The following is an 18,436-nucleotide window of genomic DNA, read 5'->3' as shown; positions in this document are numbered from 1 at the left end:
TTTTTCTCAAACAGAGGAAGTCTAGATGGGGGAACTTTCTGTACTGAAACTCTGGCAGCCTTTGACAATTCAAAATGTCACTGTGACCTTGTAAGCACCAGTGGACGAAACACAAAGGGGAATGCTTAACCTCAATTTGACTCATAAATCACTTTTAAAGATCCAATAAAGAAGGGAAAAAATTCATTTCAAGGAGCCCGGTCAGGTGGAGATATATATATATAATCTTGAACTCAGCTGGACCTAACACCCCCAGGTCTTAACTGCACTGTCATATGCTCTCAGAATTTCTTATGGACCAATTAGGTTGTTCTTACATTTAATCACTGGATATGTTTTATATAGTTCACTTGACTGGCAACTCATACTGATAAGCTTTGGTTTTATTTATGGCAGCATTGTCCATAATCTTGCTCCACAGCCAGGCATTGCTTTAGACAGCTTTTTACTTCTGATAAAGCAAAAACTGGCATTACTGATAAATACCATCAGAAGTGGAAATATTTTGTAGGGTGCCTTTGGAGTAGATCTGCCCATATAGAATACCTTTCTGGAAGTTTCATTAAATAGCAACCTCTAAACCAGGCAAAGGTCATGGTCTTATTGTAAAGATAAATCTTCTTGCACCAAGGTAAAAAAAATTATATATACACACACACATCAGCAAGCCCTGAATAGTATATCTGGATGGTGAATGGTGGGAAAAATGTAGTTAAAATCTTATTTTCATTTCTCTCTGAAACAATTGTTCCCAAATTTGGAGAGCTTTACAAAAACAGATTTCCAACACCTTCTCATGCCCTCTTCCCCTACTGATTCAGAATCTCCAGGGTGGAGCCCAAAGTCTGTGTGTTTTCCAGTTTCCGCAGGTGACTAAGGGTGCCAAGATCCTGAGATCCAGTTTACTCTCCATGTCCCGTGTTCATCCCTGAGGAGTCTCTTTTATTTATTTTAGTACATGTCGCCCTCTGGTGGAACAAATTATGACCTAGCTTTAAAAGAGTTTATGCCTCTTTTCTGTTTAAAACCCTTCAAAATTTCATTAAAAATGATTATGATGTTGGTTTGCAGATAGCTACTTAGTGAGAGGGTAGCTCCCTTTGAAAGAAAAAGCTGGTAAAATCCAAAAGGGAGGTCATGGTTGAAAGTTCAGTAACGTCTCAAAGGAACAATCTTTATGAGAATGAACGGACTCTGGCTTATTTTTAGTGATCCCAGTGCTGTTGCCCCGGCTTCCAGACTTGAACTTACAGCACATGTGGGGCAGCTGTGGGAGAAATGAAACGATGAAACGAGAGTGCCTGGTAGCAGGCTAACTCTCTATCTCCTTCGTGTCCTCATGTTTAGGGGAAACTGAAGAAAAGCCACTGCCACTGTGAGCAGCCTGGTTCTTAAGCAAATAGAACTCTTCCTGTTCTCGGATGATTGGGTCTGAAAAGATGGGACACTCATTCCGAACCGCTTCTCTTTGCCGTAGAACCGAACCTACTACATCCTTTCTTGTATCACAAAAGGGAGTGTTTCTTATTATCGCAGTTAATATTTATGGGGTGTTCTCGATTGTTTGGAAATGTGCAGAAATACATGCTTTACGGGATCATCCCACGTTATCTGGACAGCAGTTCTGAGGTGGGTGTTACTCGCCCCATTTTTCTAGATGCCACGTTGAAATTTGAAAAGGTTAATAACTGAGAGGGTAACACACAGCCAGGGAGAGGCACAACCCGGATTAGAATCCAGCTACCCATATGACTTCAGAGCTTGTCTAGGCGGCCCAGATGCTAGAACGTGTTCCACCACTAGCTGGTTATTATTCTTGCCCCTCGCACAGCATTATGACAAGGTAACACTGTGTGACCTGTAAATGTAGCTAGGCAGTAGCCCAGATTGGTGCGTGTCCCTGGAACGACAACCACAAGTTTATACATATGTGTGGTGACAAAGAGCATTGCCTCAAATGACATGTAAGTCTCCTGATCTTACCTGAGGGTTGTGCAAAAGAATGTAAGAAATACAGCAGACATCCGGGGTTTCTGCCCTGTGGGTAGTTCAGTCCAATCCTGAGTATTTGTTCACTTGCCTCTGAGCTGTTCTGTTTCACACCCATCTGTGCCAAGTGTATTTGTCACCATGGTGTCCATAGTGTTACCAATATATTACTATTTTCAAAGGCCCAATGCAGCACCAATACAGAAACAGTGTCCTCAGAGTGCCACTTCCTCACTGGCCAGTCCCTCCTAACCCCCTGGAGTCTGGCATATTTCCTCAGAACTTTCTGGAAACATCTCTTAAGCAGCTCATAAACGTCCTTCCTCTTATAAAATCCCGGTGGCCATGCTTGATCTTATTTCCATAGGCCTCTCTTCAGTTCGGGTATGTTAATAGTTCCCTTTCCTTGAACTTTTCCACTTTGAATATTACCATTTTCTGTCTCTTTTTCCGCCTTCCAGACTGTGTTTCTCAAGGCTTAATATGTATACCTTACCCAGCCTATCCCCTTTTCCTTAGGAGAGCTCATTCATAGATGTAATCAAATTTTAGAGCAGAAAGGAACTTTAGCTATAATTTCATCAGCTTCATTTTGGAGATGACTACATGGATTACCATTCATTTTTAAAAAAATATTTTTGTTGATTTCAGAGAGGAAGGGAGAGGGAGAGAGAGATAGAAACATCGATAATGAGAATCACTGATCAGCTGTCTCCTGCATGCCCTCCACTGGGGATTGAGCTCGCAACCTGGGCATGTGCCCTAACTGGGAATTGAACCTTGACCTCCTGGTTCATAGGTCGACATTCAACCACTGAGCCACACTGATCAGGCCATTCATTTATTCTTTGAATGAACATCACTAAGGGCTTCTGAGTACATGGATTGGTCCCACGAGGGAACATCACAAGAGTCTGCAAGTTGGTAAAGGTGATAGGACATGCACAGAAATAACCAATATATAGGCTGGCTGTGAAAAGTGTGTGAAGGCAGGAATAAACTCAGAAATAGAACTATGGTGTTCAAGACAGAGTCTGGTGGAAGGAAGGGGGTGAGAAGGGTAAAGCAGAGAGGGCTTCATGGAAGAAGTGGTGCCTGTGCTGGGCCTTTAGTCAGATTTGACAGAGAAATGGATATCCTAGGCCGTGGTCGGCAAACTGCGGCTCGCGAGCCATATGCGGTTCTTTGGCCCCTTGAGTGTGGCCCTTCCACAACATACCACATGCGGGCGCACACGTACAGCGCGATTGAAACTTTGTGGCTCATGCGCAGAAGTCGGTTTTCGGCCTGGGCGAGTCTATTTTGAAGAAGTACTGTTGATATTTGGCTCTGTTGACTAATGAGTTTGCCGACCACTGTCCTAGGGGGAGTGGAGGACCTGAACAGGGGGCTGGGGAAAGGAAAGCACTGTGTGGCTTCATGGGAGCCCAAGCTGACTCATCACTGGGCGTGTGCTTGGCATCTACACAAAGGAGCAGTGGGAGATGGGGCTGGGAAGGCAGCAGGATGGGTCAGTAGGTGGGGCCACTACAGTCAGGCTGGGCTTTCTCTAATAGGCAGCAGAGTGAGAGAGGACTGAAGTTGTATTTCTTTTTTTTTCTTTCTTTTTTTTTAAAGAGACTTTTTTTTTTTTTTTTAAATATATTATGGAGTTTCCTTAAAAAACTGGAAATGGAACTCCCATTTGACCCTGTGATCCCACTTCTAGGAATATATCCCAAGAAACCAGAAACACCAATCAGAAAGGATATATGCACCCCTATGTTCATAGCAGCACAATTCACCATAGCTAAGATCTGGAAACAGCCTAAGTGCCCATCAGTAGATGAATGGATCAGAAAACTGTGGTACATCTACACGATGGAATACTATGCTGCTCTAAAAAGGAAGGAACTCTTACCATTTGCAACGTCATGGATGGAACTGGAGAGCATTATGCTAAGTGAAATAAGCCAGTCAATGAAGGAAAAATACCACATGATCTCACTCATTCATGGATAATAGAGACCATTATAAACTTTTGAACAATAATAGATACAGAGGCAGAGCTGCCTCAAACAGATTGTCAAACTGCAGCAGGAAGGCCGGGGAGGGTTGCGGGGCAGGAGGTAGGGGGGTAAGAGATCAACTAAAGGACTTGTATGCATGCATATAAGCATAACCAGTGGACATAAGACATTGGGGGATAGGGGAGGCTAGGGGACTGTCTAGGGCGGGGGGATAAAATGGACACATATGTAATACCCTTTGTAATACTTTAAGCAATAAAAAAAATATATATATATATATTTTATTGATTTTTTACAGAGAAGAAGGGAGAGAGATAGAGAGTTAGAAACATTGATGAGAGAGAAACATCGATCAGCCGCCGCCTGCACATCTCCCACTGGGGATGTGCCCGCAACCCAGGTACATGCCCTTGACCGGAATCGAACCTGGGACCTCTCAGTCCGCAGGCCGATGCTCTATCCACTGAGCCAAACCGGTTTTGGCCTGAAGTTGTATTTCAAGGAGAGAGTTAGGGGAAGAGGCAGGCGTTTGAGAGACCGTTAGGAGACTGTTCATCTCTAGAGGAAGAGGGGAGAGGACAGATACAAAGCTTGCCAAGGCAGAATGGCAAGCATCTGACTGATGCAATTACACAAACAAGAAGACTGAGAAGAAGGAATTCAACAATAGTTCATCTGACCTTTACCTCATTCAAGGGGCTGTTCTCATTGCTGGAACCGCAGAGGGAGCAAGTAAACAGGAATTGGGGCCAGCTCTGCAAGAGCGGATATGCTAAGTGGTGTGGACAGACTTACTGTCTGCCCCCTAGCGGGCATCTACGCAGGCTGGCCCAATCATATTACTCTATGTGGAAGCCACTCAATGATGGCCCCAAATAATCCTTCTCTGCCTCTATCCACATGCTGCTCTGTCCATCAACAGGGAGAGCTTATTTTCCTCTCTTTCACATTTTTTTTTTGTGTGGTTAATCCTCACCTGAGGATATTTTCCCATTGATTTTTTTTTTTTAAAGAGAGTAGAAGAGAGAGGGAGAGACAGATAGAAACATCGATGTGTGAGAAATACATCGATTGGTAGCCTCTTGCACACTCGACCAGGGTCCGGGCCAGGGAGGAGCCTGCAACAAAGGTACATGCCCTTGACCGGAATCGTACGTGCCCAGGACCCCCATCCCCTTTTAAAAAAAATATATTTTTATTGATTTCAGAGAAGGCAGAGGGAGAGATAGAAACATCAATGATGAGAATCATTGATGGGCTGCCTCCTGCACGCCCCCCACTGGGAATCGAGCCCACAAACCAAGCATGTGCCCTTGACCCAAGACCCTTTAGTCTGCAGGCCAATTCTCTATCTACTGAGCCAAACCAGCTAGGGCTCCCTGGCTTTCATTCTGGACTGGGCCTGTGACTCGTTGTGGGCACAAGTGATATTCAGGGACCCCTCATCACAGGTTTAAGAGCTTCATTTCCTTCCTCTTAGAATACTAACTCTTGGATGCTCCCTCTTGGAAGCTAGCTTAGAAACCCAAGCCATCCAGACACAGGCCACGTGGAGAAAGGTTGCTCTAATCAACAGCTCCAGCTAGGTCCAGCTGCCAGACACCTGGTTGAGCCATCTTGAATGTTCCAGCCCAGGCAAGCCCCTAGGTGACCTCAGCTGATACATGGAGCACAAGAATCTCCCAGCTGAGTCCAGTTAACTCAGGTCATTCTGTGAGCGACAATAAAATGGCTGTTGTTTTAAATCACCGAGTTACAGAGTGGTTTATTGTGCAGTAATAGATAACCAAAACAGCTACTCATCTGGCCACCTTTACATGACCCATGAGTAGGCTTGTACCCAATCTGACTCCGGTTAGAACCATGAAAAGAGCCTTGTTTCCTTTCTAGTGGCAAAGCCAGGAGGTGTGAGGCCCAGGAGCCTCCTCCATCCTGCAAAGAAAGCCAATTCAAAAGCAAGATGGCAGATAGGGAGAAGCATGGATGCAGTCAGGGAGCCCTGGACAAGCTTGAGTTTGATTCTAGTTGGCTCGAGATCAGGCTGCCCAGCTCTCCTCCCATTTAACAAAACCTCCCCCTTTTTATCCCAGCTAGCTTGAGTTGGGCAACTTAAATCAATGAACCCTGATTGAAATGCTGGCTCAGCATTCCTAAGAGCACCAAATCAACGATGTATATGACTACACCTGGCCTATGGCTGATTATAATACCATTTTACACTGACCATATGGCAAACTATATAAAGTCTGACAGTATCAAGAATTGTGAGGGTGTAGCCAATGTGGGAGTGCATTATTTTTGGAAAATAACTTGTTATTATCTAGAAAGTTGGAAATGTGCCTACCCTACCAGACAGCAATTGTGCTTCTATGTACATACCCTAGAGGAACTTATGCACACACAAGAATATTCGAAGTAGCTTTGTAATAGCTTATAATAGTAAAAACTGGAAGCTATTTTAAACATCTAATATAAAGAGAATAGATGTGTAAAATGCAGAATAGCTGTGTACTGAAATGCTATCTTGGTTGTATTACTACAATTACTGGTTGCTTTACATGCATTAACATGAATATCACCAATATTAAGCAATAAAAAGAGCAAGCCACAGAAGAATTTATACCGTATATTCTATATATGTTCTATAAAGCTCAAAATCAAGCAAGACTAAATAATATACAAAATATGAAGAAAAATTAAAAAGAAAAGCAAAACAAGACAAACTCAAAATTCAGGATGGTGGTTTTCTCTGAGTGAGGAAGAATCAGAAGAGGCGAAAGTTACTTCAAAGTTACTGATGCCATTTTTCTTAAACTAAGTGGTAAGTATAGAATATTCAGTTATTAATTATCTTCAACCATACATACACTTTATATGTACTCCTGTATGCAGAGTTATTTCATAATAAAACAAAAATTTCTATTAAACTTTTAGAGTGGGAGGAAGGGAGAGAGGGAGGAGAGAGAGAGAGAGAGAGAGAGAGAGAGAGAGAGAAAAGAGTCACATGGATCAGTGCCTTCTGGTGCCTCCTGCACACACCCTGACTGGGGACCAAATCTGCAACTGGGGCATGTGCCCTGACCAGGAATCAAACTGGTGACCTTCTGGTGCCAGGAATGACACTCCATCCAACTAAGCCACACCAACCAAGTCCATAATAAAATTTTTAAATGAATTTTTAAAAGGAATATCTTACCAGATTGAGCTAAATACTATAATCCAACCATATGCCTACTACAAAGGACACATTAACCAAAATCACATAGAAAGGTTAAAAATAAAGGGATAAATAGACAGTTATATCAGACAAACATAAATACACACAAAAAAAGACAGAAGTAGCACTGCTAATCTAATGTAATATAAATTAGAATTCAAGGCAAAAACCATAATAGTTTAGTGTGTTGTCTCATACATAAATATATGTAATCCACAATGGAAATGTTATCAGTCACCAACCACAATGAGACAAACAACCTAGCCTCAAAATACACAAAACAAAGAATAATAGAAAAAAATCAAGGAAAATGACTGAAGCACAATTTATTTTTTAAAAATACATATTTTTATTATTTCAGAGAGGAAGAGAGGAGAGAGATAGAAATATCAATGATGAGTATCATTGATCGACTGCCTCCTGCTCACCCCACACTGGGGATGGAGCCCGAAACTTGGGCATATGCCCTAACTGGGAATAGAATCGTGACCTCTTGGTTTATAGGTCGATGCTCAACCATTGAGCCATGCTGACTGGGCTAATTTTAATATTTAAATTTCACAGTAAAAATAAATTTTTGGGTGAACAGTTCTACTAGTTTTTGACAAATGCATAAAGTCTTGTAACCACCACCACAATCAAGATACAGAACAGTTCTATCACCCTTCAAAATGCTCTCGTGTTGCTCTTTGTGGTCATATCTCTACCCCCCCCCCCCCCTCTTGCTTCCCCCTCCCCTCCCCTGCTCAATTCCTGGAAATTCTTTGATCTGTTCTCCATCCTTATAGTTTTCTTTTTTAGAATGTTCTATAAATGGAATCATACCATCTTTTGAGTCTGGCTCCTTTCACTCAGCATGCTGCTTCTGAGACTCTGACAAGTTTTGCATGCATCAATAGTTTATTCTATTTTATTGCCAAGTAGCATTCAATTGTATGGATGTACCACAATTTGCTTACCATTCACCCAGGACTTTGGGGTTGTTCCAGTTTGGGGGGAGGGGATTATGAATAATGTTGTTATAAACATTTGTGTACAGGATTTTGTGTTAACATAAATTTCCATTTCTCTTGGGTAAAAACCTAGGGACAGCTAGGTCATATATAGAGTAAGTGTATGTTTAACTTTATAAGAAGCTGTCTGATTTCTTTTCCAAATGGTTGTACTATTTTGTGTTCCCAAACAGTAATGGAGCAAATTTCTTGTTGCTTTGCATTCTCACCAGCATTTGGTATTTGAAGCATAATCTTAACACATCACTATCAATCAATGACAGAGCATACACTCACAATCAACTATAAAATACAGAGATATGGACAATATAATTACAACACAGCTAAGGCTGAACTGATAAATATTTCATGTCAACATTTTACAGATGATAGTAAAACCATCTTCATTTCAAGAATCTGTGTAATATATAAAAATAGATCATATTCTAGTTCAAAAAACTTAAATACATTTCCCACATACTTACAGTGTAGAAACTGTACCACACTGTAATAAATATTGATATTAATAACACACGTTTAAACAGCAAAAAAAAAAAATATCGAAGTGACAAAACACTTGCCAAAATAATTACTGCTCTAAATCAAATAGGAATTTTAAAATTTAACGACTGTAAAAAATAAAAATAAGAGGCCCATTCTACTACAGACTCGTAGGTTGAAATGTTTCATCATTACACACACATCAAAAAACATTTCCTTTATTAAGAGGAAAAAAGAATTCCCAAGGAAAACATATGAAGGAAGTGAAAATAACCAGAAATTGTGACTGTTTACTGTTCCTTTTCCCAGTCAACGAAGCTCTTAGAGCACAGGGTCATATTCCTATGTCTACGGGTGAATAGTGTGCCTGGCTCACAGTATAAGCTCAATATTTAGCAACTTTTAACTTTCCTAAAGGTAGGCCTTTTCTCCTTTGGGCTTCCACAGTAGGCTGCTATCTTAGAGTTTATTAAAGTATTGGAACCACATACGTTTTCCACATCAAAAAAGTCCCCTAAAAACAAATATTTGTTTACCACTCAGAATGTGCCGGGCGATTGGCATTAATCCCCTTAATCATTACAACTTTTTTTTGGATATTCTTTTTCAGAAACTGAGGGTCAGAAAGGTTAAGTGACCAAGGTCATAGAGGAACTCATCACACTATCCAGATTTGGTTGCAACCATTCTCCTTTCCCCCACACAAGCTCTTTCTACCGGAAAAGGTTACAGTGAATTCAGGGGCAAGGTTTGTTTGCCACCTTTGTAGCCACGGCTCCGAACCTAGTTACTGGCACAGAGTATCCCAGACAATTAGGTATTACTTGCGTCCTGTTGTTCGTAAGGTTTTCTTTTGTGGGCCATAGAGAAACGCGCTAATTACCAGCCCGCCACCGAGACCTGGAAAGAAATCGGGAATAATTTAGGACTCTCCTAGCCTCCCAGCTCCATGGTTGGCTTGTAACCACTCTATATTCTGGAGGACTCAGCGAGCACGGCCAATCATCAGGCCACTTTCCAGGCACGTGGCCGGAAGTTTGACTTGCTATTGGTTAATAACAGTAGGGCCCGCCCAAGCACCCTGCCTGCTTCCTTAAGTAAAAGCCGTGGGCGCGTCTCCGTCTTTCGGCGGCTGTAAGCTTGCGAGGTGAGGTTGTCAGTGCGGTGGGTTGTGGCGGGTAGGCCTCGGGTACTCGGGCCCTGGAGCCGGGTGGGAGGCGAGTGGCCAGCGGTGATGACATATCAATCAAAGCACGTGTTAGACTGCTGACAAGGGTGATGCGAACTAGAGTCTGAGCCTGGCCGCCGGCGGGGCGAGGAGGGAACAAGCCGGCGAGGGCGCGACCGCTTACCCCCCGCTCTCTTTGCAGGTCCGGCCGGCCGAGGACGTCGGAGCCATTGCCCTCCCAGCGCTTCGACCCTTCCCTGAAGGCTCTCAATAAAACAGATTGTTCCTACCACTGGTGTGTGTGTTTCTTGTCGTGACGCGCTGCCTTTGAGCCCCCGCTGCGCCTGCGTGTGGCGCCGGGGGTCAGGCTGCAGCGCCAGAGCAGCTGCTTGCGCATAACTGGGGCCTACGGCGCTCTGCCGGCGGCCCTTTTAACCGCGAGCGACACGGCCGCACGCTCTGTCGGGGTCGGGTTTTCCGGGCGTTTGGACTGACCCAGCCTTTGAGCTGAGGTTGAAATGCCCTAAGGAGACATTGGGGATCCTGTAGGCTCTGCTACCGAGTGCCCCTCCCGCCCCCCCGCATTTCCTGTGCTTGCCCTGCAAGTCCCGGCTCTCCGTCAGTGAGACACACGTGCACCTGAAGTTAACCGCGGTGTGCGTGGCGGTAGAGAAAGAAACGGGCTGTGGCCTTGAGCAGCTTAAGGGCGTGGTGTATTCGATAGGAATCGGCTTCGGTCGTGATGTGGGAGGATTTCATCTGGCTAAGGTGTAAATTTAAGGACCAACTGCTTGTTTGGATACTGTGGGGCTAAAGCGTTGGGTGAAAGTGTCCCAGTCCAGTTAGCCTGAACAGCTTAGAAGAGTGTAGCTGTGAAGGTTAGATTTTTATGGTTTACTGGGCACAACATGGGCACCTCGATAATTGCAGTCACTCCTTTGTAATCCAGATTTTTAAAAAAATACATTTTATTGATTTTTCACAGGAAAGGATAGAGAGTGAGAAACAGATCAGCTGCCTCCGGCACACTACTGGGGATGTGCCCGAAACCAAGGTAATGCCCTTGGCTGGAATCGAACCTGGGACCTTTCAGTCCACAGGCCGACACTCCATCCACTGAGCCAAACCGGTTAGGGCTGTAATCCAGATTCTAATTGAACAGTCTAAGCTGCATCACTTCTGAGTAGGAGGAAGCACAGGTGCAGAATAAACTGCACTGGCACCTGGAGGGGGCCCCCAAGAAACAGACTACTAGGCAATACAGTTCCAAACTGTTCCCCTCAGATTAAATGTGGATTAAGGATAATAGCACTTACCTCATGTCGGGTGTGGTGAGTGACTACCTGGGATCCTTAAGAATGCTGGTCCAGTGATCACCCAGGAAATAGTGCCCACGTGTCCCTATTTAATTAGGATTCAGTAGAAATAACAGATGCCTTTATCTAGTATTTGACATGAGATTTATTTTGTGAAAGAATGCAAGCAATTGTAAATCCCCCATATACTATTTTAAGTGCAATAGGGTACAGTCATGTGTCATCTCTTTACAATACACAGTAGTGCATCTAGTCCTCTGCCTTTAGTTATTGCACAGAAATTATAAAGACCAGTGAACAAGACATGCGGACTGACTGGCAAACTGGCCTACACAATGAGAAATTGGAACAGCACACTGACTGGGATGGTCAAATTTAAGTCAAATGGTTAATGGTCCAATTAAAGTAATCAAGTAAAGGTTCAGGTATTTTTTTCAATATATCAATTTCTTTAAAGTCATGTTCAGGCAGGGTGCTGTTTAAAAAAACACTACTAGTACACATAAATTATCAAAAGTTACCCAAGGTAATTTTGATGTTGAATGCAGCTTTAAACAAATTTTAAATTCTCAAAGCAAATTATACAATTAGGGCCTCCACACTTGTAAACGAAACATTCTGACACAAATGCACAAATTAAAGTTGGCAACGTTGAAGAAATGTCACATTAATTTTGAGATATGTAGTGTTTGATGAGCAGGCTTTTGGTCTTGACTCATGATAACAGATGTTAAGTTTGGGTCATCAGAAAAGGAAACTGACCACAATAGATCCCAAACTAGATGAGCAAAGCCTTTGCATACCTATGTAAAGTTTCCTGGAGCACACTAGAAGACGGTGACCTGGTCATGATGTGGTGTTTTAATGTTTTCATGTGCTGTCAGGAAATTATTTGGGATTAGAACCAGGTGGTTATACATCATTGGTAAAAGGCTTGGGATAGTTTGATATTGTGTCAGTGTATGTTCTATGGCTACTTGCTTCCAAGACAAATTAATATGAAGAAAAGTAAGTTGCTATGCATATCTTTATCACCAATGAAATCGTTTACAAAATTCCATTCCCCACCCTCCACATGGTACCACATTGACATTCTCAAAATGCGGAGGGCTGCATCACATAAACTAGGAGTGAGAAAATGTTCCACTTGTGCTCTGGCTGCCTGAGGAAAAGCTTTGAAGTTGAGACAAGGGGAAGGAAGCCTTCCAATTGTAGCTTTGCTCTTAATGTGCTCTTGCTGCCACAAAAACTGGTAGACTCAAAGCCATGGTATGAGTCACAGAACCTCTGGATCCACCTTGATTCTTCCAATCTCCTTTGAGTCAAAGTTTTGCAGTAGGCAATCCAGACACCAGTTGCTGGATGCATGGAATGACACCTCACAGTGGAATGGGCACTGGCAGGCAGAGGGCAGAAGCTGTGGTGAGGAAAGGCCTGTGCTACAGCAGACAGGCAGCCAAGAACCCCGCACCTGGATCTAGATCTCAACACTGGCAATGTCAGGTCTTTACCCATCACAGCTGGTCAGCAGCCTCCACAAGTGTGTCTTTCAGGAGGCAGGAAGTGGAGCGAGGGTCCATGGCTGAGTGCATTATAGGGATATACACATCATCCATGTTTGGCATGACAAAAACTTTCTGTAGGAAGAAAGAACAGCCATGTAGAAAATGTTTTGTTTTTTCACTTTTCTTTTTGGTGATATTAAACTTTCCAGAAATCGGTTTTGTTATATTTAATCTATAGCTTTAAAATAATAAAAAGCTTCAATGGCAGTAACTCAAAACTTACCACTACAAAAATACATGTATTTTACAGGTGAAACTCAGTACAAAGTAAATAAGTTGCTAATAGATAAAACCTTGAGAGACAACTGTGCCTCAAATATCTGATTAAAACTGGATAAAAATAGCTCATCCCAGGGCCTGGGCTACATTGCTATTAACTTTTGGTGGAGAATACAGAAGACAGGCTTGGAGAATGAGCTCTTAGGAAACTCCAAGACTGCTCTAGAAGATCCACAGGGGAGGGACAGGTCTGGTGCATCTTTAGACTCCTGGGACAGGGGTAGCTGTTCACAGAAGGGTTTCTAAAGAATGAACAAACTGAGCAAAGTGGGTATCAGCACGGGAGCAACTTTGCTGACCATGGGTGGGTGCTACTAGCTGGCCAATTTCAGGGCCCACAAAATCCAAAGATGGACCCAGAAGGCAAAGGGCTTAACCTTCGCCAAGCCTACTGGTAGAAGAGGATCATTTTGTTCTTTGGCCTTACCTTTTGGGTTTCCCTTTTGAAGACCACTTAACAGTGGTGCTGTGGATGAGTTTCAGAGTTTCTGAAACCACCTGAAGTTTACACCTGTTTGATCATATGTGTACTTTCCTGGGATGAGGCTCCTCAGAGGAGGGTCCTGACCCACATGAAGTTCAGAGCCTCTGTTCTCTACCCAGAGCTAGCCTCGGTGTGCAACACGAGATGACAGTGCAGGTGTACCTGAAACTCTTGCTCCAGTTTCTTCTCTATCCAGTCTGTCACATGAACTAAAGTCACTTCTCTCTCTCCAAGTTTTGGCCGAGCTTTCAGCTCCACATATGGTGGCTTCCGGAAACCATACCTTTTTTAAAAAGACAAATAATAACCACATTTAGAAGCAAAGAAAGGAAGCAGACAAGTACCAACAGCACACATTCTTCATTTACACAGGCCTTTACCACTATTTAACCATTCTTATTCTGATAATCCCCTCTGGAAAGTAATTCAGCACAGTAACTATGATCTGAACTCCCTGTGTCCTGAGCCATGTGTAGGGCTGTGATGATCTGAGAACAGTTCTGACAAATGGCAAACCAGGAAGCCCCAAAGGAAAAGTCAGTGACCTGGACTTGGTTCTCCTAAAATGGGAACAACCTTTTTGTCTCTATATATACACATATATATCCTATCTAATAAAAGAGAAACATGGTAATTGGCGTACGACCGCTACCCTTCCCATTGGCTAATCAGCGAGATATGCAAATTAACTGCCAGCCAAGATGGTGGCCGGCAGCCAGGCAGCTTGAAACTAACATGAGGCTTGCTTGCTTCAGTGACGGAGGACTCCAACATTCCCCGCCTGCCTTGCAGGCCTCTGAGCCTGCAGTTTAAGAAACATTGTAACGAATATAAAAGCTAAATAAAACCCCAGAAACCTGCTTTCAGCGAGCCCGGGATCTCAGAGCTGTAGTTATACATTGTTTCGATTATAGAACTGAAACAAACCAGATACCTTCTTTCAGCAGCAGAGGCCTCAGAGCTGGAGCCAGAGCTAAACCTGGCCCAGAATTAAAAAAAAAGAAAAAAAGGAGCAGTTGGGAGCTTTAGTCAGCCTGAAAACAGCCCTCAGCCCCTCACCCAGGCTGGCCAGGCACCCCAGTGGGGACCCCCACCCTGATCCAGGACACCTTCAGGGCAAACCAGCCAGCCCCACCCATGCATCAGGCCTCTATCCTATATAGTAAAAGGGTAATAGGCCTCCCGGCACCAGGATCAGTGTGACAGGGGGCAGCGCCCAAACCCCCTGATCGCCCTGCGGCTCTGTGTGTGACAGGGGGCGGGGGCCACAACCTCCCTATCCACCCTGCTCTGTTCGTGACAGGGGAAGGCGCCCCAACCCCCTGATCAGCCCTGCTCTGTGTCTGATAGGGGGGAGCTCCCCAACCCCCTGATCGCCCTATGGCTCTGTGTGACAGGGTGCGGTGCCCCAACCCCCTGATCGGCCCTGCTCTGTGTGTGACAGGGTGCGGCGCCCCAATTCCCCCCCCCCCCCACGGGCCCTGCTCTGTGTGTGATGGGGTAGAGCCATAACCTCCCCATCGGCCCTGCCCTGAGTGTGACAGTGGCGGCGCCCCAACCCCCTGATCGGCCCTGCTCTGTGGGTGATAGAGGGCAGCGCCCCAACCCCCTGATCCGCCCTGCCCTGAGTGTGACAGGGGGCGGTGCCCCAACTCCCCTATCGGCCCTACTCTGTGAGTGACGGGGGAGCTCCTCAACCCCCTGATCGGCCCTGCTCTGTGCATGACAGGGGGGAGCTCCCAACCCCCTGATTGACCCTGCTCTGTGCGTGACAGGGGGTGGCGCCGCAACCTCCCCATCGACCCTGCCTTGAGTGTGACAGGGGGCGGTGCCCCAACCCCCCAATCGGCCCTACCCTGAGCGCGACTGAGGGTGGCATCACAACCTCCCAATCTGCCCTGCTCTGTGCATGACAGGGGAAGGCACCCCAACTCCCCAATCGTCCCTGCTCTGAGCCCGACCAGGGGTTGCACCTAGGGACTGGGCCTGCCCTCTGCCACCCGGGAGCAGGCCTAAGCCAGCAGAGTGTTATCTCTCGAGGGGTCCCAGACTGCGAGAGGGCACAGGCCGGGCTGAGGGACCCCCCCTCCCCCCGAGTGCACAAATTTTTGTGCACTGGGCCTCTAGTATATTATAAAACCCAAAATATACAAGCGTATAAAGCAGAAAGTGAAAGTGGCTTTCTGAATATCACTCCCAAGATGGGACACTGAGAGAAGTGGTCATGTTCCTCACACCTAATATGCATGTGTAAAGAGAATATTCCATAGCCTTTTTCATTCCATACTTCCTACCACACTTACTATGGCTTCTCCAGGGAGCAGACTGGTACTCAGAACTTGGTAAAGTATCCAGACAAGAGACTATGTGCTATCAAACTATCTAAAAACTTCAATTTGTCATGGATCAATGTTTTAAAAACTACAATAAGAATGTCAAGTTGCTATAAATGTCCTAAACATCCTAAATATCTAGACTTATCTTTGTGGATCATTAATAAATGGTTCAGCATTTGAGCATGCATCCTAGAGGCCTTCAATTTTATCTCCCATTGAGCAGTGGCATTTATAACTGATAAAGCTTAGAAGGGAAAGAAATGTTATCAACTCTTAGTATTTAAAAGCATTTTAAATTATGTTTGGAAGACTGTACAGAAAGGTATTAACTGATTATTTTTGGATGATAAGATTATAGGCTTTTTCACCTATGAAAATATTACTTTATTAATAACATCTAAAATGACATTTTAAAGTTTTTACTGGGAGACACCGATAAATCATTAACTGAGGTGTCAATTCAAAAATCCTCTGGATCATCCCCACAAACTCTCCTGAACACTGAGGATGTGTACTACTAGCATGTTGGTTTCACTCTATGATAGAACAGAGCTGTTTCATTCGAGTGTAGTTCATGGTACCATGGGGTCTCTTATGCAATCCTGTATACACTTACATTTTATAGGACATGGAATGTCAATTTTAAATTAAGATTCACAGAGTTATTTTCTTCTGCTGGACCCATGAGTGATTTATTTCAGTGATTCTCAATCCTGGCCAGTTCTTAAATCCCTCAATCCTGGGCACTGGGCTGGCAATACCTTTAACAAATCCCTCTGTAACTGTGATATATAGGTGGGTTGAGAACCACTGGCTCATTCAGTTACAACTCCTTGAATAGACCTCCTACCACAGTTCCAAAGTGCATATGCTCTTGCCTCCTGAACATGTAGGCCCTGCCCAAGGAGTCTTCCCTAAACGCCTGGGACTCTGTTGCATGTGTGATCCCGTCTGTAAATGGCACCTATCTCCAAGGATGCTGTGAGGACTGCCCAGGTCAAGGAGCTACACCTGGGCCAGGCACAAAGAAGAGCTCTACAAATGGCAGCTGTTCTTACTGGTGGATACAGTTGGCTCTAGAGAGGAGGAAGATCAAGAATAGAAACAGCTCATCCCATCAACTTCACCTACTGACCTTGTGAAGGTGAATCTTTAAATGTGAATTAACCATTCGCAGAAGAAAGTAGGTTCCATGAAAAAAACGTGTGAAAGTGCTTCTGCCCAGGAGAAGGTACTTTCCATAATGTCAAGGGCAAGCATGCTGGGATTTTTATGGTCACGCAACAAGGGAAATCCCAGCCGTCCCTCAGGGCTCCTCTACGTACCATATTCGATCACTTGGGGGAGGTGGAATGTTGACTGCCAAGGTTCCTCTACATTCCTGCACTTCCACAGTTAGCAGCAAGGGTGTATTGGAGACTTCTTCAATCTTCTTTTTAATGAACTCTGTCTCCGTTGCTTTTTGGAAATATTTTGACTTGGTAATTTTATCAACAAACCTCATAATCTTACTTGTTCGATGACCTCCAACATACCTTTAAATGAACACAAATAGGTGTTATCTCTACCTAATAGGTCATTAGCACATTCCCCCAAGTCATGACAATAAAAAATGTTGTGAAACATTGCTAAACGTCCCCCGGGCTGCAAAATAATCCCCAGGTAAAACTTCTACTTCAGACAAAGTAGAAACCTCACACAGAGCTGAGTCTTGACAACGGAGGGTCACACCAAGTTCTCATAGGGCAAACTGAGGAGGCATCTCATGTTTATATAGCTCACATACTGAATATAAGTCCAGTGTCCTCTTAGAGAAATCTCACCATCTCTAGATGGCACTAAGAAATCACACTTCATGGACAGGGACAAAAAACACAATTTTTTAATGGCTGCGTTTTAGGTGGCATACCAACTTTGGCAACCACTTTTTAAAGGGCTTAGGAACTTCTAAAGAAAAATGCTACACCAAACTGACATGCCAGCAGGCCAAGAAGCCAAGCTTTTGTATTCAGTCATGTCTACCATAAGACTGCCCTAAGAAGAGAGTATAGTTGCTTTTTACAGTCCTCCACAGTTCCAGAGTGTCAGGAATAGTATGTCTATGTGTGTGGGGAAAAGCAATCATTCCTAAGAAGGTCAAATGGGTAGATTTTAAATAATGCACTCAAACTTTAGAACCAACTCCTCAAACATCTGGGTTTTCTTTTTATCTTCTGTAGGATTTCAAAAGTGAGTAGGCTGATATTTTCTTACAGATGCTTCTGGCTTCTTTATAATCTGTAACTAGAGGCCCAGCGGAGGCATACTGCAGGGGGCTGGGGACCTGCGCCTGACCCGTGTAGCACCGCCTGCCGTGTTGTGTCCGCTGGGGTGGGGGCAGGCGCTCCTGTGTGTTGTGTCTCCGCTCCGGCCTGCCCCCAGCCCCAGGCTCCCCGTAGCTGCTGGAGTGGGGGGCGGCACGCAGTCCCCTCCCGCCCATCTGCGTGCAGCTCCTCCTGAACGGTCGTGATGCTCGGCTAATTAGCATATTCCTTGTTTATATAGATAATAATAAAAACAATATGCTAATTAAACCGGACT

General features: G+C 44.4%; 1 protein-coding gene, 1 long non-coding RNA gene and 2 other non-coding genes across 8 annotated transcripts in view; 3 read left to right on the top strand and 1 right to left on the bottom strand.

The window, feature by feature from the left end:
• The first annotated feature begins 8,031 nt into the window (after positions 1–8,031).
• On the top strand, positions 8,032–10,168 carry LOC118671589. The gene is made up of 2 exons (XR_004972779.1): positions 8,032–9,855; positions 10,079–10,168. It is a non-coding gene; the product is annotated as an uncharacterized LOC118671589 (long non-coding RNA).
• LOC118672546 lies at positions 9,937–10,006 on the top strand. Its single transcript, XR_004973110.1, has one exon. It is a non-coding gene; the product is annotated as a small nucleolar RNA SNORD104 (small nucleolar RNA).
• Positions 10,169–10,194: 26 nt separating the features above from the next.
• On the top strand, positions 10,195–10,326 carry LOC118672575. Its single transcript, XR_004973130.1, has one exon. It is a non-coding gene; the product is annotated as a small nucleolar RNA SNORA76 (small nucleolar RNA).
• Positions 10,327–11,317: 991 nt separating this feature from the next.
• Positions 11,318–18,436, bottom strand: part of TEX2 (testis expressed 2) — a 92,124-nt gene continuing 85,005 nt past the window's right edge. For 2 of the 5 annotated variants that reach the window (XM_036339975.1, XM_036339980.1), the window contains 3 exons: positions 17,182–17,391; positions 13,683–13,803; positions 11,318–12,829 (listed from right to left, as the gene is read on the bottom strand). In XM_036339975.1, coding sequence (XP_036195868.1) covers positions 12,707–12,829; positions 13,683–13,803; positions 17,182–17,391 — 454 coding nt within the window. In that variant the 3' untranslated portion in view covers positions 11,318–12,706. Of the gene's footprint in view, positions 12,830–13,682; positions 13,804–17,181; positions 17,392–18,436 lie in introns of those variants that run through there. The other 3 variants (XM_036339978.1, XM_036339979.1, XM_036339977.1) reach the window with 2 other exon arrangements.

The sequence above is a fragment of the Myotis myotis genome, unplaced genomic scaffold (assembly GCF_014108235.1).
Source record: "Myotis myotis isolate mMyoMyo1 unplaced genomic scaffold, mMyoMyo1.p scaffold_m19_p_17, whole genome shotgun sequence".
In the NCBI taxonomy this organism is placed as follows: Eukaryota; Metazoa; Chordata; class Mammalia; order Chiroptera; family Vespertilionidae; genus Myotis; species Myotis myotis.
The sequence above is the reverse complement of the archived record's forward strand: the minus strand, read 5'-3'. Positions and strand labels throughout refer to the sequence as shown.